Here is a 24,479-nt window from a genome sequence, read left to right as displayed (position 1 = left end):
AGGTGGGAGAAATGTTGATCTCTACCTTACAGACTTTTTACACGGATCAACTAAGATGACGTATGTCAAGTGCTCAGCACAGTGCTCAACACAAAGTAAGTCCAAAGACATCAGTGACTGCCGTTATCATTACTCACACCAGGAGGAGTTGTAGATGATGGGAAGGGGCTCTAGGCTGGGATCAGAAGACCTGTATTCTGATATCTGTCCTGCCATAATGGCCGGGTGGCTTTGGATAAATCCCTTCACCATTCACTCTCAGTTAACTTTTTCTAAGGGGAACAAAGGGCTTCAGGGCTCAGGAGCCCAGTCTCTGAAGTCAGACACACCTGAGTGTGAAAACCTGCGTCCACCACACACTTGGGCAAGCCATTTAGCCTTTCTGGGCCTCAGTTCTCTCATCTGTAAAAATGGGGACAATATACACCTGGAAGGATTGTTTCAGGAGGCAGTGAGATAAAATAGAGTTTAAAAGAATATCTGACATGGCAAACTCTCAAAAAATGGTGCTTATTATCATTATTATTCATGGCTATAGTAGGCACAACAATAGACCCTCGAAGATGTCCGTGTCCCGATCCTCAGAACCTGTGAATATGTTACCTTATGTGGCAAAAGGAACTCTGCAGATGTGATAAAGTTAAACTTCGAGATGGGGAGATGAGCCTGATTGATCTGGGTGGGCCTAGCAATAGAAGGCCTCGGGGTCACCAGGGTGCCCCAGCTGAGCACTAGAATGAGAGTCTGTGATCCTGCCTCCACTTCCTCATCCTCCCCATGCACCCCATGCAGGGAGAGTTTTCATGCACAGGGTGTGTTTGGAAGGCTACTGCTCTTCCTTTCTCATCCTGAAAGCAATGCGAGCGAGCCATTTCCTGTGTCAGGGTTTAGTTCCCCTTTCAGGAAACGGGGAAGTGCTGGTTTAGAGTCCCCGGCTGGTAGGAACTCAGCACGGTCCCCCGCCATCACAGCCTCACTGCCCCCAACCAAACACTGGCCCACTTATTTTCAACCCAAAAACTAACAAGTAATTTTCAGAGAGCTCTGAGCTCACTGACGACTATCTGCAGTCACACAAAGGGGACGCCCTGTGTTTACGTCACCTCTGTTGTTCCCAGAGTTGATGATTATTGCTGAGCTTTCTGCCCTCTGAATACACCAGGATCCCTGAACTTAGACCATAAGGTAAATATCTTCCTCTCCAATACATATCAGATATATATCTTCCTCTTCCGACCTGATTTCCAATGCAGGCTTTCCAGCCATCACCAATGATACTAAAATTCTCCGGAAAAAAAGAAAATGTCATTTTATAGAGAAATAAACACACCTTTAGAAGTGTGGGGAATCCTGCACCCTGGCCTGGTCTTACAGTGACCAGCTGTGCTTGATGATATCAACGGCAAACCTCAACCAAGGGCCAAACCAGGCCCCGCGCTCCATGCTGCTCAACCCCCTGTGGTGCACTGATGTTTAGATCCCGTTCTTTGACGAGACAGTGCACTCGCGAGTGCCAGGCACAGACTTACAGCCACCCCTCCCACAGGTTTGCTTGCTGCCCACAGGGCAGGGCCCAGGGTGATAGACCCAACTGCCAGCACCACGCACAGCTCAGGGAGCTTCAGTGCCAATGAGCTTTCCCTACAGTGGTATAGGAACAAGCCCTAAAGAGTGCCAGACTTTTGCACCCTCTCTTTACAACTGACATTTCTTCTCCCAAGAAAAGAGAAAGTGTAGGTGGGGACAATTTACAATCAGACCCATCTCCCCCTCCCTTGTCACTTAACCTCCCTGCCCAGTTTCCACATCTATAAGGTGAAAAAACCACCACCTACTTCTCAGGGTTGTTGCAAAGGGTAGACATTGTCCATAAAGCACCCGGCAGGATGCCTGGTATGTTCAAGAGGTGCTGTCCAAGCCCCTCTTGTTCCTGAGTTTGGGTGGTGACCCTGGGCACTGAGGGATACCAGAGTCTCTAGATCCACTTGGTTCTTGAGTTTCCGATTGTGAGCTGCTAAATTTCAGAGATCAAGAGGTACCAGCCCTAACTCAAAACGTGTGTCCGTATCTTTTTGGTACAGATAACGAGAGTTTGGATGGTAAGTAACACCTTTAGTTAGCCTTCAGCATATGGTAGCTCCAATTGTCAGTGTACTGTGTGGGAGATAATGAAAGCTAATAGCTAACATCACACGCTTTTGTCCTTTTAATCCTCCTAAAATTGCAATGAGATAGGGGGTGGTGGTAGCCTTAAAACAAGGAAACTGAGTCACATGGAGGCTACACTGCCAGCATATGGGATGCTAACCGAGGTGTGTTCTACTCTTAACCATGGATCTGCACTGACTGCCCTTCCCTTTCTGATTAACTGAGAACATATACCTACCTTCCAAAGGCAGGGCCAACGGGACTGGTAATTCCTGAACATGTTGTAGAAGGAAGGTGGCCAATCCATTCGCTTTCACTGTGGCAAGATCGAGCAGCCTTCTTGCCTACGGGAAAGACAGAAGACATTGTTCCTCCAGGAAGGCTGATGGAGCAGTGTGGGAAGGCTTACTGATTACTACAACTTCATAAGCATCTCTCTTCCGTCCAGAATAAAAGGTCAGAAAAGCCACTGAACAACCACAGAAGTTTCAAGTCGTTAATAGTGTTGGATGGTGAATTGAACACACACATCCAATCTGGCTCCTACCCAAAACTCACTGAAACAGTGAATAACTGAAAAATAAATGAAACAACATGAAGACATAAACCTACAAAGATAGGGAAAATGATTCTGTAGGCTGTACACCATTTGGAAGAGAAGTGATTTCGTCAAGTCTCATGGATTGAATATTTGAATACAATCTCTGCTCAGACTCCCACATCTTCATCTCCAGCCTGAACTGTCCCCCTGAACCCTGGACTTACGCATCCAACTGCCTAGTTTCCATTTCCACTTAAAAGTTTCATAAACACCTCCAACATATTCAAAACTAAACTCCTAACCTGCCCACGCACCTGCCAAACCAACAGTCTTCCTCATCTTGGCTAATATTAACCCCATTCTTCCAGGTGCTCAGCCCCGAAGTCGTGGAATCACCCTCGAAGTCTCTCCTCTGTAATCTGTCAAATCCTGTTGACTCCACCTTCAAAGCATGTCCCAAAGAGCACTGTCCAACAGAAATAAAATGCAGGGCACAAATGCAAGCCGCGTGTGGAATTTCAAATCCTCTAACAGACATATGTTTTAAAGTTAAAAGAAATAGATGAATTAACTTTAATCATATATTCTATTTAACCCACAATAGTCCAAACATTACCATTGCAACATGTAATCCATGTAGAAAATAGCAAAATATGGCCGAGCCTGGTGGCTCACGCCTGTAATTCCAACACTTTGGGAGGCCAAGGCAGGCGGATCCCCTGAGGTCAGGAGTTCCAGAGTAGCCTGGACAACGTGGTGAAACTCCATCACCACTAAAAATACAAAAAATTAGCCAAGTGTGGTGGCATGTGCCTGTAGTCCCAGGTACTCAGGAGACTGAGGCAGAAGAATCACTTGAACCTGGCAGGCAGAGATTGCAGTGAGCCCAGATCACACCACCGCACTCCAGCCTGGGTGACAGAGCGAGCCTGGGTCTCAAAAAAAAAAAAAAAGAAAGAAAAAAGAAAAGAAAAGAAAAGAAATAGCAAGGTATTTTTCATTCTTTCTTTCATATTAAGTCTTTGAAATCTGGTGTGTATTATGTGCTTATGGAAATTCCATGTGGACCAGCCGGGTCTCTAGTGCTCAAATGCCATCTGTGGCCAGTGTCTACATACCAGACACACAGCTAGAGAGCCCTGCCACTTCCTGTCACCTCCTCTATACCATCCTCTTCCAACCCACAATCCCTGCTCACCTAGAAAGCTGCACAGGCCACAAAATTGGTCCCCCTGCTTCTGTTCCTGCCCCCACAGCCTAGCCTTAATGCCACAGACAGAGTCTAATCCGTTACAAACAAAACTCAGGTCACATCGCTCCTGTACGAACGTCCCAATAACATCCCTATTTCCTCAGAATAAGAGTCCAAGTCCAACAGTAAACTTCAGGGCCCAAAACAGACAAAAATACCTGTCTAGAACCATGTGGACCCAAGTTTCTCCTTTCATGCCCCCTATTACTCCACTCAGCATCCTGGCCTCCTGTTTCCTAAAACTACCAGGCATGCTCCTGCCTCTGGGCCTTGGCTCTGGCTGTCCCCTCAGCTTGGAAGCCTTCCTCCAGCCATCCATGTGGCTAATTCACTGTCCTCCTTCAAGTCTTTACTCGAATTTCACCTTCTAAGTGAGAACTCTGACTACTCTATTTAAAATTGCCATCATTTATCCCCTTCCCAAACTCTCAACTCCCAAACCCATTTTACTTACTTTCTACAGCACTTATCACCTTCTAGCACACTCTGTAATTTCCTTCCTTTGGCTTATTGTCCCTCTCCCCTTACTGGAGTGTGCGTATTTCCAGGACAAAGATTTTTGTCTATTTTGTTCACTGAGGTATCCCCAACACCTAGAAGAGTGTCTGGCACAAATCGGGTGCTCAAGGACTTGCTGAATGAACAAATGGTAATGGACTGGGGAGACTCCTGAAAGTCAAATCTTAATGTCAAAATGAGAAAGTTGAAAACCATGCAGTGTGTATCCTAGAATCTGTAAAGGGCTCTGGAATGATCAGCATGAGGGACCCTCCGGAACTGGAGGAAATGATTAAAACAAGGAGGACTGAATCAAAGTGTTTTCTGAAACACATTTCTGGTTTATCCCCAGGCAAAAGTCTGTGGTCTGCTCAGACAACTTGATTAACCCAGGAGGTAAGATCTAAAGATATAAACACTGTCATTTCCCAAAATGTCTACAGTGAAATTCATGGTAGACAAGTTTCACCCACGTGCTCAACAAGTTTTAAAGTCCTACCTGTTAGTCTTGAGAAAGAAAACCAAGGAGTATCATGAGCTCGGAGAAAGCATCTAATGTGGGAGATAGAAGCCAAACAAGGGAGGAAGGGGAAAGCTACTTGTAGAAAAGGTTTACATAGGGTCAAAAACAGTCAAACAAACAAAGAACCCACCTATCTTATGATCCTTAAGTCAAAGAAGATGTTGCATCCATAAAACAAGAGTAAGATACTACAAAAAAGAAACAGTCAAACCTACCTCTTGCAAACTAAAATCATGACATCAAAAATGAAAAATTCAAGAGTTTAAAGATAGAGTTGTGACTATCATAGAAAAGTAGATCAAAAAGACACAGAGATGGAAAATAGAAGAAAATTAAATGAGCGGTCAAGGAGTTCTAACATTGAAGTAATAGTAGTTTCATAAAAAGAGAAGAGATAAAATGGAGAGGAAGAAATCACCTATAAACTAATCAAGAACATTTCCCAAAACATAAAGACAGAAGTTTCCAGATTCAAAGTACCTCTTGGGTGACCAACACAACGGAAGAACACCAAGGCACATCATTGAAATTTTAAAATGCTGGGGACTAAAAGAAAATTTTACAAGCTTCCAGAAAGAGTTTTAAAATGGTTTTGGAGGCTGGGTGTGGTGGCTTATGCCTTTAATCCCAGCACTTTGGGAGGCCAAAATGGGCAGATCACCTGAGGTTAGGAGTTCAAGACCAGTCTGGTCAACATAGCAAAACCCCATCTCTACTAAAAATATAAAAATTAGCTGGATGTGGTGATGAGTGCCTGTAATCCCTGCTACTCAGGAGGCTGAGGAAGAAGAATCGCTTAACCCCAGGAGGTGGAGATTGCAATGAGCCAAGATCACACTACTGCTCTCCAGCCTATGTGGCAGAGTGAGACCCTGTCTCAAAAAGAAAAAAAAAATGGTTTTGGAATTCTTAGAAGCAATATTGAAAAGAGATGATAATTGAATAATGCAATCAAAATTCTGAAGGAAAATGATGGCCAGCCCAGAATTTTTATACCCAGCTAAACTATCAATCCAGTATGAAGGAACTTTCAGAAATGTAAGAGCTCAGAAATTTTAACTTTCATACTTTCATTATAAGGAATTGACTGGAGGATATGGTCTAGCAAAATGGAGTAAACCAGGAAAGAAGAGGCCACAGGATTCAGGATATAGGAGACCAACTCAGGAAGACTATGTAGGGAAATCTCAGGTTGACGGCTGTATACTATAAGTAGACGGCCACCAGTTCAGACAGAATGGAGTAGTGACTCAAGACTCAGACTTGTTGAGGGCAGTTATCTCCTAGATGTCCAGGCAAGCCTGACCTTAACCTTTATCTATGTTTGACTTTTCTTCACCATGAACTAATATAATTTCTTTTTGACTCCTGCTGCCTCAGTCAGCTGAGGACATTCATTTTACTCCACAGAAGTGCTTAGCCTTGGCCTATTCCTAGACTAGAATAGCCTTTGGCAAGTTTACCACTGACTGTACAAAGCAGCCTGCTACCTCTGGACATTTTCCTCTGGACAGCACCTAATTCACATCAGCCGTACCAGACCCTCCAGTTGCAATGAGCCCAATATTTCCCCAGACTCATTCATGACATTGCCTACTAACTTCCCAGAAGAGGTCCTTATAAATTCCCAGGGAAGGCAAAGCCAGACCAAGTTCCTGGGACTCCACTTAGCTTTCCCTGCCTTGGGAACCTTCATCTAAGAAAAGGTAATAGTGACCTTTCTTTTTTTGAGACAGAGTCTTGCTCTGTCGCCCAGGCTAGAGTGCAGTGGTGTGATCTCGGCTCACTGCAACCTCTGCCTCCCGGGTTCAAGTGATTCTCCTGCCTCAGCCTCCTGAGTAGCTGGGACTTCAGGTACATGCCTCCATGCCTGCCTACTTTTTTGTATTTCTAGTAGAGATGGGGTTTCTCCATGTTGGCCAGGATAGTCTTGATCTCCTGATCTCGTGATCTGCCTCCCTCGACCTCCCAAAGTACTGGGATTAAAGGCATGAGCCACCACACCCAGCCTAATTTAAGTGACCTTTCTTTACACAGTTATTTTTGGCTTGCTACTCAGTTTTTCAAAATAGAACAATACATTGTTTGGGGATTTATTTTAAAAGATGCTAAAACATTAAAGAAAGCAAAGAAATGATTTACACAAATTTTTTTTTTTACCAGTGTTTACCTCTAGTAGTTGCATTTTTACCAGTGTTTACCTCTAGTAGTTGCAATTAAAGAAGGCCCCAGGTACTGACAATGTCCTGTTTTTTAACCTGGGTGATGGGAGCAGTTTACACCATACATATGAAATATACACACTTTTCTGTATGCATGGTGCATTTCCCAATTTAAAAATGTTTAAGTTAATATTGTTATAGGAATCAGGCAATTCAGAGCTCAGTCTGACACCTCAGCCCTATCAACTTTAACAGTTGCATGAGTCAGACGGACAGCTGGTATTACAGCTGGTGTTACCAGCCTCAGGTTTCCTAACAACTGCTATGCCCAACTGAGCAAGTTTACCACACAAAGCCCCCACATTTTATGACAGACAGAGAATAGCACAAGCTCTGGAGGAAAACAGGCCTGGATTCAAATTCTAGCTGGGCCACTTGCCAGATGGGCGATTTGGGCAGTTTCTTCATTGTTAAAAAACAGTGTAGTCACACTACACCCTTGTGGGGCTTAAATAAAACAATACAGGGAATGGACTGGGTACAGTGCCTGGCACACAGTAGGCATTCACTCAGTCAGTAGTAGCAATGGCTATTTTTGGAATTTAGTTCTTTAACTTGCATTTTGTTTCATTCCACAGCATTTTCTGTCCCTAACCTGCAATCAATGACAACTACTTCTTCATAGGAAATTAAAAGGCCATTTGGGAAGACATGTTGGTTGGATATACCACAAGCACCATCCAGATAAAATCAGAAAGGCCACTAAGGGAAGGCTACCAAATCAGAGTCACAGAATGTCAGAGCTCAAAGGGGGCTCAGAGAGAGCTGGATTCTAAAGGCTTGAACCTCAGACAATGCAATCCCTTCAAAATCTCCTAGTATCCTCAGATCTGTTGCCCCCTATCCCTGCTACCCACTCAGCTCAGTCCCAGCCTTCAATGTTTGCTTTTGCTGTCTATTTAGCCCTTTCTTAAGATGAATTCTTAGCTCATTAAAATCCAGCCTTAGATGGGCACAGTGGCTCATGCCTGTAATCCCAGCACTTTGGGAAGCCGAGGGAGGAGGGTTACTTGAGCCCAGGAGTTTGAGACCAGTCTGGGCAACATAGCAAGACCCCGTATCTACAAAAAAAAAAAAAATTTAGCCTAGTATGGTGGTGCCAGCCTGTGTCCCACCTGCTTGGAAGGCTGAGGCAGGAGGATCACTTCAGCCCAGAAGTTCGAGACTTCAGTGATTTATGATCGTGCCACCGCACTCCAGCAGCCTGGATGACACAGTGAGATCCCCATCTCAAATAAATAAATAAATGCCTTTCTTCTTTCCTAATCTAGGCATCTAAGGTTGTAAATTTCCCCCTATGTTCTGCTGTAGCTGTATCTGATAGATTTTGATAAATAATATTCTCTGATTATTTTCTGATTTTTTCTGAATATTTTCTGATTTCCATCACGATTTCTTCTTTCACCCATGAGTTATCCCATTTCTTTTCTTCACCAATTCGGAGGTACTTCCTCTGCTCATATCCTGTCTTCTCTGGGCCCTAGGGATCTAGGCTACCTTCTCCAAACCCCTCAGACCATCTGTACCAGACCACATTGCTGAACTTTTAAAGATGACAAGACACAATCTTGTAACTTCTCAGATGGGTTGATTCAATTCCCCTAATAAATTATAAGAGAAACTAAGGTCAGTCCAATAATGAATATATCTTCTGTACGTGTAACTAATCAGAGAGGACTGCACCACGTCTGCTCTGTAAATACCTAGCCATGTGAGCCAGCTTTAGTGCAGCCTTGAAGACAAATTCGTTTATTTCATCAGTCTCAACCTAGGGTTACCCAGACTCACATGAACACCACATACATTTTTGGAAAACAGACAAAAATAAAAACTAAAATGTTCCCCAATCCAGCCCAATTTAATACTGCAGTGTCATTCTAATTCAATCATTCATTCAATAACTCATTTATTTCATCCACAAATATTTATGGAGTACCTACTATGTGCAAAGCTCTATGAAGACAACAAACTTTAAGCAAATATGTATGAAGCACCTAGTAGATTCTGACTGAATAAATGAATGAATAAATGAATGATGGATGAATAAGCCAATGACCAATGTTGGCCAGCTGGTCCAGCATTGGCCCTCTCATTAACTATTGTGAGCTTATTCAAACTACTTTACTTGGTCTCAGTTTCCTGATTTATAAAGTGGAATGTTAGTGAGTGTTCCGTCTGCCTCTCAGGAGCCCTAAGAATCACTGTTTGGAAGAAAACAAAAGAGTTTCAAAAATATTCAGTGGTCATTTCTCTGACCTTCTGGTCTCTGTTGAGTCATTACCTTCTTGGGGCAGTTATATCCCAACTCTGAACATCTATGATCTAATGCAATTTCATATCAGAAATCCTACATAAACATTTAAGCTATATTAGTATATAATATGCCACGTTAATTATAAAATAGAGATTCAACATACTACAATGTTATGATCTGTTGTGCTGTTAATTTAAAACAGAGAGAAACAAAAGTGTACAAGTACAGAGTATCACTCATAACAGAAATCATCAATAGCAGCCAGTGGTAATAGATACTATCCTAAGCATTACTCAATTTAACTCACTGAATCCTCCCAAGAGCCTTATAGGATAGGCACCATTTGACTATTACCATTGTTTCATAGATGAGGAAACTGAAACAAGAGAGACTGAGGCTGGAGAGGCTCCACAGGGAAGCCTGAGATCACACAGGGTTGACCTTGAGCCTGCACCATTCTGGCTTCAGAATCTGAGCCCCTGGCCACCACACACTTCCTCTCGGCAGAAGTGGTATGTTGGCCAGGCAAAGCGGTTCATGCCTGCAATCCCAACCGTTTGGGAGGCCAAGGCGGGAGGATTGCTTAAAACCAGGAGCTGGAGACCAGCCTGGGCAACATAGCAACAGCCCATCTCTAAAAGGAAAAAAAAAAAAAAAAAGCTGTGCATGGTGGTACAGCACCCATAGTCCCAGCTACTCAGAGACCAGAAGATGATGAGTGCAGGAATTCAAGGCTACAGTGAGCTATGATTGTGCCACTGCATTCTAGCCTGGGTAACAGAGTGAGACTTCAAAAAGGAAAAGAAGGGAAGGGAAGGAAGAGGAGAGGAGGGGAGGAGAGGGGAGGGGAGGGGAGGGGAGGGAAGGAGAGGGAAGGGGAGGGGAGGAGAGGGAAGGGGAGGGGAGGAGAGGGGAAGGGAGGGGAGGGGAGGGGAGGAGAGGGAAGGGGAGGGGAGGAGAGGGGAAGGGAGGAGAGGGGAAGGGAGGAGAGGGGAGGGGAGGAGAGGGGAGGGGAGGGAAAAAGAAAGAAGAAAAGAAAGTTGTATGTTGCCTGCCAAGAGTCAAGAGCAAATTTTACCTGCCTGGCTACCTTTTTAGGGGAAATCCCACAGACCAAGTTACCCCACAGGCTGACTTCATGAGGACAAATCAGTCTTGGTGACTAAGCACCCCTTTCCTGGGAACTCTGTGATGTATGCAGGAGTGCCTCACCCTCTGGGACGGTGTGAAGATTGGCAGCCTGATTTCGTCACATTCATACTGGCTGACGAAACCCCGCTCTCGTGCCAGGTCCAGCACGCCCTCCACATGGCTGTGGAGCCTTCTGACAATGGCTGGCCGGTGACTCTGCAGGTCTTGGGCTGGGTGGAGCGAGTGGGGGTCCCAGCAGCCATGCAGCTTGGGGGATTGGCTGTCGGCCTGGGCTTCCTGGGCAGCAGCGACAAGTTTCTGACAGGCCCAAGTACCCTTATTCCAGACGGTGTCCAGGAGGCGCCTGGCCAAGTGGGAGAGAGGCTGGCCCAGGAGGTGGATGCCCTCGTAGTCTTCCCAGGAGAGGACCTCCCAGGACAGCAGCCAGTCCAGGACACTCTCGAAGCCCTCCAGGGACCCTGAGACCAGCAGCTCCACCAGCTGACTCCTCTGTGCCTGAAAAGCCTCCTGCGAGCACATTTCACAACCTGGGGAGGAGAACAAGGTCAGTGCAGGACTTCTCCAGAAGCCAGACGCGGGGTGGCTGGGGAAGGCCAGGGCAAGTCAGCCCCAGCAGAACCCGAGTTGGCCATGGTTCTAGCCTCAGACATTACCAAATCCAAGCTCCCCACCATACAGATGTGAAAATTGAGACCCAGAGAAGGCAAGAAACACCTCAAGGTCCCACAGAGAGTTCGAAGCAACCAAGAATTAAATCAAGACCCCTAACTCCCACATCCATGCTTGGTCTCCGGCTTAAAACATTTAAAAAGGCTTGAGGTAATATGAGGAGCAAGAGATCTCCCAAGGTCACTTGAGATCAGGAGTTCCAGACCAGCCTGGCCAACACGGTAAAACCCTTTCTCTACTAAAAATACAAAAATTAGCCAGGCGTGGTGTGGGCACCTGTAATCCCAGCTACTCAGGAGGCTGAGGTAGGAGAATCACTTGAACCCGGGAGGCAGAGGTTGCAGGCTGCACTCCAGCCTGGGCAACAGAGCAAGACCCTGTCTCAAAAAAATAATAATAAAAATGTAAAAAGTAGAGAGAGAGAAAGAGAGATCTTCCGAGCAGTCAGGGAATTCATTCTCTTCAAAGCAGGGTGAGAGGGGCTCCTTCACACTGGCCGGATTCACGCTACAGCAGTTTCAGTAATGGCTAATATTAATTAAGCATAAACAACACACCAGGCGCCATTCTAAGTGCTCTCCTGCGTGAATTCACTGAACCCTCCCAGCCACTCTGAAGTAGTGCCTATGATCTGCCCATTTTACAGAGGAAGACACTGAGGCACCGAGAGGCTCAGCGATTTGTACGACATGTCACAGCTAGACAGGCAGAGTCAGGATTTCAACACAAGCCGTGTGCAACTCCAGAATGCATGTCTCTAACTCTTACATTTGGGTTCCCCACGGGGGCCCCAAGCCCTTGCTGTGTGTTTTGCACACTGCTACTCCAAGGGGTACACTCAGAGTATTGTTCTAAAGGCCCTATCCTAGGCTAAGTGAAAAATTACAGTGCAAACTAAGTTGTTTCCAAGCGTTCTCGTGCCTTGTCCCCCATCAACACTTCCCCCACACACTTGCCCTAGGGCCCTCACCTCCCTCCCACGCCCTCGAAACCACCATGCACAGACTGCTGCTGCTGCTACCGTTAGCCACCTGCTGTGGGTTCTGGGAATTTGAGGGCAAGTAACCCTCCAGGAGCTTCAAGCCCTGGGAGGATCTCTGAGCAGCTGAGAAAATCTCTCAGCATGGTTAGTTCTGCGATTGTCGTGGGGTCTGTGGACAAGGGCTGGTGCAGTGCCTCGAAGAAACGAAAGTGAAAGGGTGTAGGCATGGACAACAAAGAGAGCCGTCGGCTTCTTTTTATAAATCAGGGACATTCCCAGCCACTCGAGGGAGTAGACGCCAAGCGGCCTGGGGATTTTGCCTCTTTGCTGATGGTTGTTTATGTGTCTCTCTCCCTGCCTGGGTCACGTGGAAGCCTGGGTCTTACTCGTCCTAGCATCCCTGAGCCTGGCACGGCACTGTCCCCCGCAGAGACACTGTGGAAATGTTCATGAATCAAATATCCCCTGGGCTGGGGGTGGGAGGAACACTGTAACCATCCTCATACGGCAGCCAAGGTAAGCAAAAGGAAAAACCTCCAATCTCTCAGAACGCTGCTGGGGCACAGGAGGCCCTGTGCTGGTCAGATGGGGAAACGGAGGCAATGAGGTTATGTGTGTGTCTGGCTGCTTGGGAGAGAGAGTGTCCCCCCCTGCACAGGCCACTGGAATCCAGGAACTAAGGTAGTTCTCTCAGGCCAAGGAGGTCTCCTCCCCGTGCTCACCTCTAAGCAGAGGAGCCAAGAGGGTGGGGTGGCGGGGGACGGGGGAAGAGAGGACCAAAAGGGGGTAGAATAAGCTCTGGGCTTGGCCCTGGAGTGGTTCTCAGCTGTGGAAACATCAGCCAAGGACGCGACAGCAGCCCCCACCATCACCCCTGCCAGGGTCCTGGGGAAAATAACCACCCACCCACTCTCCCCAGAAAACAGCCCAGAGACACAGTCAGCACTCCCCATCTCACCCCAGGCCTGGGAGCATGCGCGCAGCCAGGGATGAAAGAAGGCTGAGAGTCAAGCTAAGACAGGACAATGCCTGCTCCTCTTACCCAGAAAATGTCCGAGGAGGACACTTGCTCTTTCCTCCTCATCGGGAGAGACTGAACCACCCCCTCTTCCCCCATCAAAGCCCATTAGGCTTGGGGAGCAGGCATGGCATCTGTGGGTGGGCCTTGGGCAGAACACCAAAAGCCCAGCGGCACAGGACTGGTGAGCCTGGATCTGTCTACCAACCCCACCTTCAAGGGAAATTCCCAAAGGAAAAGCCAGAGGCCAGAGTTGGCCAACCAGCCTTCCAGAACTAGGTAATTCCAGGCAATTCTGGCACAAAGCCTTGTGCATCCTGGAGACCATGACCCTCCCTGAAAAACCCCACTGGGGACATGAGACACATTCACGAGGGGACAGGCCACAAGTAAGTAGGGGCCCCTCCCTAGCACACCAAGCCTAGGGCAGCCTGGCCTACGTGTGAGCCATACACACCCCGGCTAGTGACGTCGGGCTTCTGTGGGCACCAGGAAGGGGAGGGCCGCCCAAGTCACGTGACTCGGAGCTCTGTCCTCCCAGCAGCTGCATCACCGCACCTCTGCCCTGGCCTTCTTCCAGAAACCTCAGAGCAAAGAGAATCCTGAGGGCCAATTCAGCCAGTCCCCTGTCTCTGAGCAGGCATTGTCCTGTCTCATATTAAACATCTGGAGAGGAGGGCCTGGCCTTAGTGCTGTCCTCACTAACCAGCTCAGGAAGCTCACCAGCTTGGGAATTTATTCATTATGTCTAGCTTCAGTTTCTCCTGCTTCAGTTTAACTTGGGAAAGAGACAGAAAAAATATTCACTCATTATCTGTTTCCTAAAAATTGTCCTTCACATCCTTCCTCTTACCCCTTTATTACCTGATCGGGCTTCCCCTCTTCAGGCAAAATCTATTAGTCTATCTGCATTGCCTTTTGATCTCTACTTCAGTTACTACAACTTCAAAGACACCATTGTCCTCCCCAAGGTGAGGCCCATGTAGAGAAAGGAGCACTTCCTTGCTGAAAGAGAGGGTCAAGGAGCGACCCACAAGGGCCCTCCCTGAAACCCAGGCCCAGGCCTGAGCCTGGACAGCTCCTTCCTTCCTGAGACCACAGCCAACCTGGTTTCTCTGGGGCCAAGAGCAAATGCTTTGCTTAAGTGCTGAAATCTCAGCCCACTGACCCCTTGCAGACAGGAGAGGAAGGGAAGCCCAGGGAAGCTCAACTTCCCAAGTATCCCGGGTCTCTGCGGGGGCCAAGCGCCCCCACCCTCCCCCAGCCATCCTGCATTCTCCCTCCCCGGCACTGAACTTCTCTTCCTAAGAGACCAATTCCTCCCACCAGTGCACAATGCACTATATTCTCCATTGTAAAAGTAAAGCCCTCTCTTGACACCCACCTTCTTCATTTGGCTCCAATCCCATTTATCTGCTCCCCTTTATAGCAGACCCCCTTGTCTATTGCCTGTACTGCTGTCCCCAAGTCCTCCCATCCCCTCCCTCACCCTCAAGTTCCCCATCCAGCTCCAGTGAAACTGTCACCAGTGACCTCCCGTTGCTCAATCCTCAGCCCTCAGCCTGCTTGCTCTGCCAGGGGCATTGGTCATATTTCTTCCCTCCTTCCTCTTTGGGGCATTTTCCTCATTTCCTCCAGGGCACCCCAACTCTCTGATTTTCACTCTTTCTGTCTTCTTGGCTGGTTCCTAACACTGGGGGCCTCAGCACCCCTTCTCTTCTCCATATCACTCCCTCCCTAGATGAGACCACCTGCTCTTGTGGCTTTAAATACCAGCTATATGGTGATAATGCCCAAAGTTTTATTTCCAACTCCAACCTCCGCCCTTAACTTTTCCCAACTGCTTACTCATCATTGATGCCTAATGGACAGCTCAGACTCCACAAGCACAAAACCAAACTCTCAATCTCCCCTAAGCAACTCCCATTTCAGTTCATGGCAGCTTCAAACCTCCAGAAGCTCGAGCCAAAACCTCAGAATCATATTTGACTCTACCTTTCTCTTACACCCCAAATCCTATCGACACAGCCTTTGAAATATATCCCAAATCTGAATGTCTTGTTTTTTAAATTATTATTTTAACTACCTCTGGGCCATGGTGCAAGCCACCATGGTCTCTCCCCAGAATGACAGCAATGATCCTCTCACCAGGCTCTCCTTCTGCCCTTACCTCACTCCCCACGACCCATTCTCCACCCCACAGCGAGGTGGGCCTGCCAGACCCCAAGTCAGAGCAGGGGACTCCTCTGTTCCAAACCAGTGCTCCCATCATGCTCAGAGTGAAAACCAAAGCCTCCCAGCCCCCCAGATACTCACGTGGCTCACCCCTCAACTCCTTATGACTTTGCCCAGCTCTCCTGGTCTTGGGGAAGCCTTCCCTGGCTGTGCTATATACAATGCAATACCCAGCCCCAGCACCCCATCCTGCTTCCCAGTTTTGTTTTACTCATAGCACTTCCCACCACCTGCCATGCCGTGTATTTACTTATTTCATTGCTGTCCATTCCTTTCTAGAATGTGCACTCCATGAGGGCAGGGAGTTTTGTCTGGTTTTCCTATTGCTCTGTCTTGTGTCTCATCCAGTGCATGAATGATGATCGCCGGAATGAATGAAAGAATGGACGTGCTCTGCGTGGCTCCGGGAGACAGAGGTGGAACCAAGGTGTAGAATCTGCAAGCCATAGATTTTAGCTAAAGAAAACAACAGCTGCAAGGCACTGAAAAGCCACCTCACCAGTAGCAAGCTCCCCACCACTGGGCATGTGTCACAGAGGGGTTCTGCGATGGGTAGGAGGGAGGTGGGCTGGATGAGGATGCTTCCAGCCTCAGATCCCAGGGTGCAGAGAGGTAAAGGAGCCTTGAGTGGCCAACAAACTCAGGAGCCCCAGCAGCCTCATGGCTGAGTGATCGGGTCAGGCAAGTACAGGTGGTGGGGATGTCACTCTGGTCTTCTTCACTAAAGGGTTAGAGGAGGGTGACAGGGCAGGTGTTTCCCCTCTGTAGAACAAGGACCCTGGAGGAGGCCAGGTCACAGCCCATGGGGAAACCAAGGCCATGGCAGGAAGGGCTCAGAAAGAGCGAAGTCAGAAGCAGGGGTCCAGCCCCCAGCCCTCATGCAGCTTCAGGAGGCCCTCCCCAGGGGGATTGAGGTGGAGGGCTTTTCAGTGTGTTGGGATGAAAGCAGGACCAGATGGCTGCTCCATCAACTTGAGAAGCAGAGGAGAGCAAACAGACAGGAGATGTGGCCTCGCGGGTCCTGATGTGGGCTGTCTGGGAAGGGATGGATTTAAACTTTGATCTCACACCCAACAAGGGAGAAGCAGGAGGCAGGAGATTCCCCTAAGAGGTGCAGAGAGCAGCAGTAGGATCCTCCAGGCAGACTCGCCCACTTACACCCACCCACTCACTGGCAGGGTGAAGATGGGAAACTGAGTCCCACAGAGAGGAAGGAAACCAAAAGAGTTGCCCCCTCTGAGACCTGAAGCCCAGGCTCCTCAGGACTGCTCACTCCTGCCGGGGACCTCCCCCACCTCGAGATGCCCCCTTTCCGTCTCACTTCCCACCTACACCCCGGGACTCTCCTAGGAGAAACCGAGGCAACCCTTGCCCAAGCCCTGCGGCCAGGACGGCTCGGAAGCCAAGTGTTCAAGTCACGGGGACGGGACCCTCGGCGCCCACAGTCTCCCCTTAACCCACCCCCAGGCGCTGGGCACATCACTCACCGCGAGCCACCTGGGCGCCGCCTCCAAGACCCGCTCCGGGCCACGACTCCCGGCCCCGGCTCCGGCTCCGGCTCGGGCTGCGGCTCCGGTTGCGCGGGCGATCGGCTCCGCCCCCGCCCGGACCCCGCCCCTGCTCTGCCCGGACCGCAGCACCGGCTCCTGTCTCGTGGCCCCGCAGCCCCGCAGGGCCAGCTCCAGGACTGGCCACGCTCACCTGGGACAGGGCAGGACCGGGGCTGCCTGCGGGGCTGGACGGCCCTGGCTGTGTGCCCTGCCCAGTGTGCCTCTCTTTCTGGGCCACGTTTCAACCAGGAGGGAACCGGGGAGTCGTCGGAACAACCCGCTTCCCAACACACACACACACACACCCCCCACACCGCTTCCCAACACACACACACCACACACCGCTTCCCAACACACACGCACACACACACACCACACACACACCGCTTCCCAACACACACACATACACCCTGCTTCCCCCAACACACACACCCTGCTTCCCAACACTCATACACACACACACACACGCCCTGCTTCCCCCACACACACAAACATGCTTCCCAATACACACACACACCCCTCGCTTCCCCCAACACACATACCCTGTTTCCCAACACTCGCGTACACACACACACACACTTCCCAACACACGCATCCTGCTTTCCCAACACACACACCGCTTCCCAACACACACGTGCACACACACACACACTCCACTTCCCAACACACACACACCACACACCCTGCTTTCCCAACACACACACACCCCACACCCCCCACATACCACTTCCCAACACACACACCGCTTCCCAACACACACACACACCGCTTCCCAACACACAAACATGCTCCCCAATATACGCACACCCCACTTCCCAACACACACACACCACACACCCTGCTTTCCCAACACACACACAGCCCACACACACCGCTTCCCAACACACACACACCACACACCCCCCACACACCACTTCCCAACACACACACCGCTTCCCAACACACACACGCCCTGCTTCCCCCAACACACACACCCTGCTTCCCAATACTCACATACACACACACACACACGCCCTGCCTCCCCCCACACACAAACCTGCTTCCCAACACACACACACCCCTCACTTCCCTCAACACACACACCCTGTTTCCCAACACTCGCGTGTACACACACACACACACTTCCCAACACACGCACCCTGCTTTCCCAACACACACACACCCCACACACACCGCTTCCCAACACACAAACATGCTCCCCAATATACACACACCCCACTTCCCAACACACACACACCTCATTTCCCAACACACACACACATCGCTTACCTACACACACACCTCGTTTCCCGACACACACCACTTCCCAACACACATACACACACACACACAGCCAAAACTAGGAAAGCTTTTCCAGAGTGTTACACATTAGGTAAGAGTGGACTGGTCATTGAAGGTTCTTTTTTTCATTTTCCTTTTAATTTTTCTGTTTTTGTTTAATGGAGTTTGTTTCTCAGTTTTGTACTAATAGGGCTGGAGTACCTCTCTAGCACTGCCTAGGCTACTTGGCTCTGAAACTATCTAATTAACTTTAATAGCATTGTTTTTGTTTCCATTAAACAATTTTATTTTACATTCTTCTGTTCTCTGGAGCCGATGACACCGGTTTTCCATTTAACGTGTTAATATAAATGCCCCTTTTAAAACTCTTATATTTGTTTTTTTAAAAAAATGTGAAGTCAATTTTTTAAACTAATGAAAATAACTGGCATCTAGAAAGTGCTTACCAAGTGCTAATCTTTACATACAGTAACTCAGTTACTTCCACCTCTAGGGTATTGACTATTATTGCCTCTAACTTATAGATGCAGAAACTGCGGTACAAATTTGAACTTGGATCTCACACCCACCAAGGGAGAAGGAAGAGGCAGGAGATACCCCTAAGAGGTGCAGAGAGCAGCAGTAGGATCCTCCAGGCAGACTCGCTCACTTACACCCACCCACTCACTGGCAGGGTGAAGATGGGGAAACTGAGTCCCACAGAGAGGGAGGAACTCAAAAAAGAGTGACCTCTCTGAGACCTGAGCCCGGGCTCCTCAGGACTTCTCACTCCTGCGAGGGGCCTCCCCAGACTCAAGATGCCCCCTTTCCTCTGGCATCAGAGATGGGGATTTGCCCCAAAGGTGGGATTTGCCCCAGGCCTCTGACACAAATTAATGCTGTAACCGCTACCCCCCACCGCTTTCAAGTAAATACCTGTACAGGTGGTGCACAGTCAGCCAACATTGGAAAATGCTGCATTAGAAGGACTGAATCTACCCTAGAAAACTCATTCTGGGCAGTGCACAGATCCATCTACGAGGATATTCACCACCATCTTGCCTAAAGCAGTGAGAAGCTGGAAATCTCCCTAATGCCCAGTAACAGAAAAGTAATTAAGAAAACTGACGGAACATCTGAACCTAGAACACTCAACCCGACCCATCTTCTCTCAACCCCACTATCCAATTTGGGAGCAAATTTTTCAACTTGGCCTTCAAATATTTCCAAGATGCAGCCCATCTTTTCCATATGCACCATTACCACCTGGGTCCACATCTCCATCATCTCTCACCTCGGTGATAGCAGGAGCTCCTGGCCACTCTCCACGCCTCCAACTACAGCCCTTCTTCAGTCCAACAGCCAGAGTGAGTTTTTTGCTTGTTTTTTGTTTGAAGTCAAATTATATCACTCCTCTGCTGAAACTCCTGTTGATGACTCCCGTCCCAAAGTAAAAGCCAAGGTCCTTTCAATTGCTGTTTGGCCCCTGGCACCCTCTCTGCCCCGCTCCTTACACTCTCCTCTTACTCTGCTCCAGCCACACTGATCTCCTGGCTGTTCCTCAAATATGCCAAGCCTGCAGTTACACTCAGGCCTTTGCCTTTTGCTGTGCCTGGAATGCTCTTTCTTTAGAAATTTCCATGGCTCCCTCCTTCCTCTCCTTTGGGTCTTTGCTTCCATATGACTTTCTCAGCAAGGCCTTCCCTAACTATTCTGCGTACAGCTGCAACACCCCCCAGTCCCTTCTCCTGCTTTACTTTGTATTTTTCTCCATAGCACTTATCTGCACACAACACATTATATATTCCACGTATTTATTGCCTTTGTTGTCGGTCTCTCACCCAAAAGAGCACGAGCTCCAAGGGAACAGGGACTTTTTGCCTTGTTCCTTGCCTTCTCCCAAGGCCTAGAACAGGATCTGGCATGCAATAAAATCTTTGTTAAGTGAATATACTAAAAATAATGCTGTGATTCTAATAACCAATGAAAATAAATGAACCACTGTACCCCCACGAGAACTGCAGCCTTACAGACATAATGTTGGGTGAAAGAGGCTGAGTGCAAAAACATACATACAGAATGGTATCGTTTCTATAAAGTTCAAAAGCAGGCAAAACTGCGTTGCAGTGGTAGGAGCCAAGATAGAGGCTATATCACTGGGGAGAAAGTTGGAGGTAGTGACTAAGGGAGGGGTGAAGGGGACTTCTAGGGTGCCAGTAATCTCCTATTTTTACTCTGAATAGTGGTTGCATTGATGCAAATACATTGTGAAACTGACCAAGTTAAACACATGATATTTACATTTCCCTTTATGCTTGTCGTATTTCTACAGATATTTATTTTTTAAAGATGCTATAAGTATGTTTATCAGATAGAAAAATGCCTAGAATATACAAGGCTAAATTTAAAAAGCAGACTTTTTTTTTAACAAGGATGCCAAGATAATTCAAGAGGAAAAAATGGTCTTTTTAACAAACGGTGCTGGGAAAACTAGATATCCACATGCACAAGAACTGAATTTGGACTCCTCCCTCAGGCCTTATACAAAAATTAACCCAAAATGGATCAAAGTCCCAAATGCAAGATTTAAAATATAAAAATCTTAGAAGAAAACAAAGGTGAAAATCTTTGTGACCTTGGATGAAGCAATGATTTCTCAGATTTGACATCTAAAGCACAAATGACCAAAGAAAAAAGTAGATGAATTAGACTTTATCAAAATTCCAAGCTTTTGTGCTTTGAAAGGCACGATCAAGAAAGTAAAAACACAACTAATGGAATGGGAGAAAATAGTCACAACTCATATCCTGAATATATAAAGGACTTCTGAAACTCAGTAAAAAAAGACTGACACAACTTTGTAAATGAGCAAAGCATTTGAAAATGTTCAGAGAACATACGTAAGTAGCCAACAAGCACAAGAAAAGATGCTCAACATCATTAATTGTTAGGGAAATGTGAATCAAAGCCACCATGAGATACCACTTTACACTCACAAAGGTGCCCTTAGTCCAAAGGACAGAAAACAAGTGTGGAAAGAATGTGAAGAAATTGGAAGCCTCATACATTGGTGGTCACAGTGTAAAATGGTGAAGCCACTGTGGAAAATAATTTGTTGATTCTTCATAAAGTTAAACATGGAGTTACCATATGATCCAGCAATTCTACTCCTAGGTATACTCAACAGAATTGAAGCATATATACGCTGTACACAAACATTCATAGCAGCATTATTCATAAGAGGAAACAGTGGAAGCAACCTAAATGTCCCTTGGCTGATGAATGGATAAAGAAAATGTGATCTATCTGTGCAATGGAATATTATTCAGTTGTGAAAAAAAAACAAAGCACTGATAAATGCTACAACATAAATGAACCTTGAAAACATGCTAAGTGAAAGAAGCAAGTTACAAAATGACATACATTGTATAAGTCCATTTACATGCAATGTCCAGAATAGGCAAACCCGTGAAGACAGAAAGTAGATTTATGGTTGCCAGGAACTGGTAGGAGGGAGGAATGAGGAGTGACTGCTAGTGGGTGTGAGGTTTGCTTTTTGTTTTGTTTGGTTTCGGTTTTTTGGCATGATGAAAATATTCCGGAATTAGATCATGGTGATGGTTATACAACCTTGTGAATGGACTAAAAACCAGTGAATTACACACCTTAAAAGGGTGAGTTTTATGGTATGTGAATTATATCTCAATGAAAAACAGTTGGGCTGCCAAATGCTTTGTGTAGAAAGAATATAAGGCTAAATTTAAAAAGTAGGTTGTTTTTTAACAAGGATGCCAAGATAATTTAAGGGGGAAAAATGATCTCTTTAACAAATGGTGCTGGGAAAACTAAATATCCACGTGCAAAAGAAATGAATTTGGACTACTACCTCACACTTTATACAAAAATTCTGTAAAAGATATGTGTGAATATATGCATTGAAACATCTAAAAGACAAGTTAGGATCAGATTGTAAATGGACTTTTAAAACTCTTCTGTGCTAACCTGTATTTCCTAATAAGCATGATTGACTTGTTTAATAATAATTTTTTAAAACTTTCCAATGAGTTAAGGGACATTGATTAAAAACTCCCTGTGTGCAGGACCCTCTGCCGAGACAGGCAATTGGGATGCCCTGGGAACATTTTGGTCCTTGAGTGCTCTGACCTGGGCACCAGCCAAGAAGTACTCAGAAGGGGCGGAGGGAAAATGCCTCCAGGATACCCTGGGCCTCAGAGAAGAGAAATCCTTGGGTTGTGTTATTTAAAATTCTCCGAGGCGGGGAAGCTGCCTGTGCCTGAGCACTTCCCCCAGGAGTGAGGACTGCCCCCATCAGCAGGCCTGGATGGTAGGAGCTGAGCCCATGACCGGCTGCTGCTGCTGCTGGCAGTGATGGTTACCCGACCTCATGCTGGGCTGCAGTCTCTGCGCTGGTGGTCCTCTGCTCCAAGCAGCCTGCCCACTCACCGAAGTCCAAACCCTTCCACAAGCTGGCCCAAAAGGATGAAGACAGGAATGGCTTTGCCTCCCCCGTCTCTGCACCCCCAGCTCCACCAACTTCCCACAGCTCTTAGTACTCCCACCTCTGAGCTTCTGCTCACTCTGTGCCCCAGGCAGAGGCAACAGGTGGCAACTGCAAGGACTCTGGCCCCAGAGAACCTGGATTTGAATCCCAGCCCTGCCCCTTAGCAGCTGTATGCTCTTGGCCAGTCATTTCACTTCTCTTGACCTCAGTCTCCCTCACAGTTAAGTGGGGATGACAGTCCACTTAGATCTTGTCATGAGGGATGCATACACTAGGACTTGATGCCTGGTAAACAGTGAGTACTCCACAGTGTAAATATGTTATTGAACACTTGCCATATGCCACGCCCTGTACCCTCACAACACCTCTATGGAATAGGTTCCATTCCTCATCCCCATCTTTGAGATGAAGAAACAGAGGTTTCAAGAGGTTCATGAATTTCCTAAGATGACCCAGATATGGAATGGTGGGACTGTGAGTCAAGTCCACGTCCTTCTCTACCCACTTTTATTTGGACCTTCCATGCCCACCTCCTGCAAGGAAGCTCTCCAGACCCCACAGTCCCTATGGGCTCTCCCAGTCCTCTCAGTTGCAAAGATCAGCCTGCCTGTCCTCCTGCTGGCCATCAGCCAAGACGGTCGTCCGCTGTTGGCCCAAGTTCCATGTGTCCGTCCTGTGTTTCACCAGACCATGAGTCTCTGAGGGTTCAGGGTATCCCTTCCTTGCCACTTCCTTGTTGCTGGACCTCAGCCTCTGGCCCAGTGCTCGGCCCAAGTCTGTTTGCAGAGTGACTTTTTTTTTTTTGGGTGGGGGGGAGTCTCATTCTATCCCCCAGGCTGAAGTGCAGTGGCGCCATCTCGGCTCCCTGCAACCTCCGCCCCCTGGGCTCAAACGATTCCTGTCTCAGCCTCCCAAGTAGCTGGGACTACAGGCATGTGCCACCACGCCCGGCTAATTTTTGTAGTTTTAGTAGAGACAAGGTTTCAGCATGTTGGCCGGACTGGTCTCAAACCTTTGACTTCAGGTGATCTGCCTGCCTTAGCCTCCCAAAGTGCTAGGATTACAGGCATGAGCCACTGCGCCCTATCCATGGGTGACTTATTGACAGAGGGACAATGCTTTGAGAGAAGGACACATTGGAGCAGGCAGCTCTCCACAGAGCAGCCTCCAGCCTGGGAACCCGACATGCCTGCATCTCTTGGGCAGCCTCTGAGGTTGCCCCATTCCCACCTCAAGAACAGACCCAGCATGTTGTCATTTCCCCACCTCAGGTCCTAACCCAGTTCCAGGCTCATCAGTACACGGGGCAGGAAGGTCAGACACCCAAAAAACACAATCCAGCTCCTCTGCCTAAGCCTCCTCCTGAGACTCCTTGCTGTGCCTCCTCTCTCTCCTTCCCTTCCACCATATTGCTTCTAGAATCACCCCTCTGTTCTCAAGCCCTGCCATTCTAGCCCCGAGCTTACAAACCCCACTTCAGCAACATAAAATGTTCCGTTGGCCAAGGGTGTTGTCTTTGAAAATCAGTTTCTCACTCCTTTATTCATTAACTCACAGAAGACCATATCATTCTTCTTTTCCAATGTGTAGACACAAGTGCCAGCTTCATCTGCGTAGTCACAAGTGCCATCTTGGAACAGAAGAGACAGGGCT

General features: G+C 47.7%; 1 protein-coding gene across 9 annotated transcripts in view; it reads right to left on the bottom strand.

Annotated features, from left to right (window-relative positions):
* Positions 1-24,479, bottom strand: part of LOC105492256 (nucleotide binding oligomerization domain containing 2) — a 70,727-nt gene that overhangs the window by 22,363 nt on the left and 23,885 nt on the right. For 2 of the 9 annotated variants that reach the window (XM_011759301.3, XM_011759303.3), the window contains exons 1-3: positions 13,284-13,760; positions 10,651-11,117; positions 2,387-2,492 (exon numbers count right to left, since the gene is read on the bottom strand). In XM_011759301.3, coding sequence (XP_011757603.2) covers positions 2,387-2,492; positions 10,651-11,117; positions 13,284-13,587 — 877 coding nt within the window. In that variant the 5' untranslated portion in view covers positions 13,588-13,760. Of the gene's footprint in view, positions 1-2,386; positions 2,493-3,003; positions 3,538-10,650; positions 11,118-13,283; positions 13,767-16,981; positions 17,055-24,479 lie in introns of those variants that run through there. The other 7 variants (XM_011759305.2, XM_071084521.1, XM_011759306.3 and 4 more) reach the window with 7 other exon arrangements.

This window comes from Macaca nemestrina, chromosome 18 (assembly GCF_043159975.1).
Source record: "Macaca nemestrina isolate mMacNem1 chromosome 18, mMacNem.hap1, whole genome shotgun sequence".
Taxonomy (NCBI): Eukaryota; Metazoa; Chordata; class Mammalia; order Primates; family Cercopithecidae; genus Macaca; species Macaca nemestrina.
Note: the sequence above shows the minus strand (reverse complement) of the source record. Positions and strands in the feature narration are given on the sequence as shown.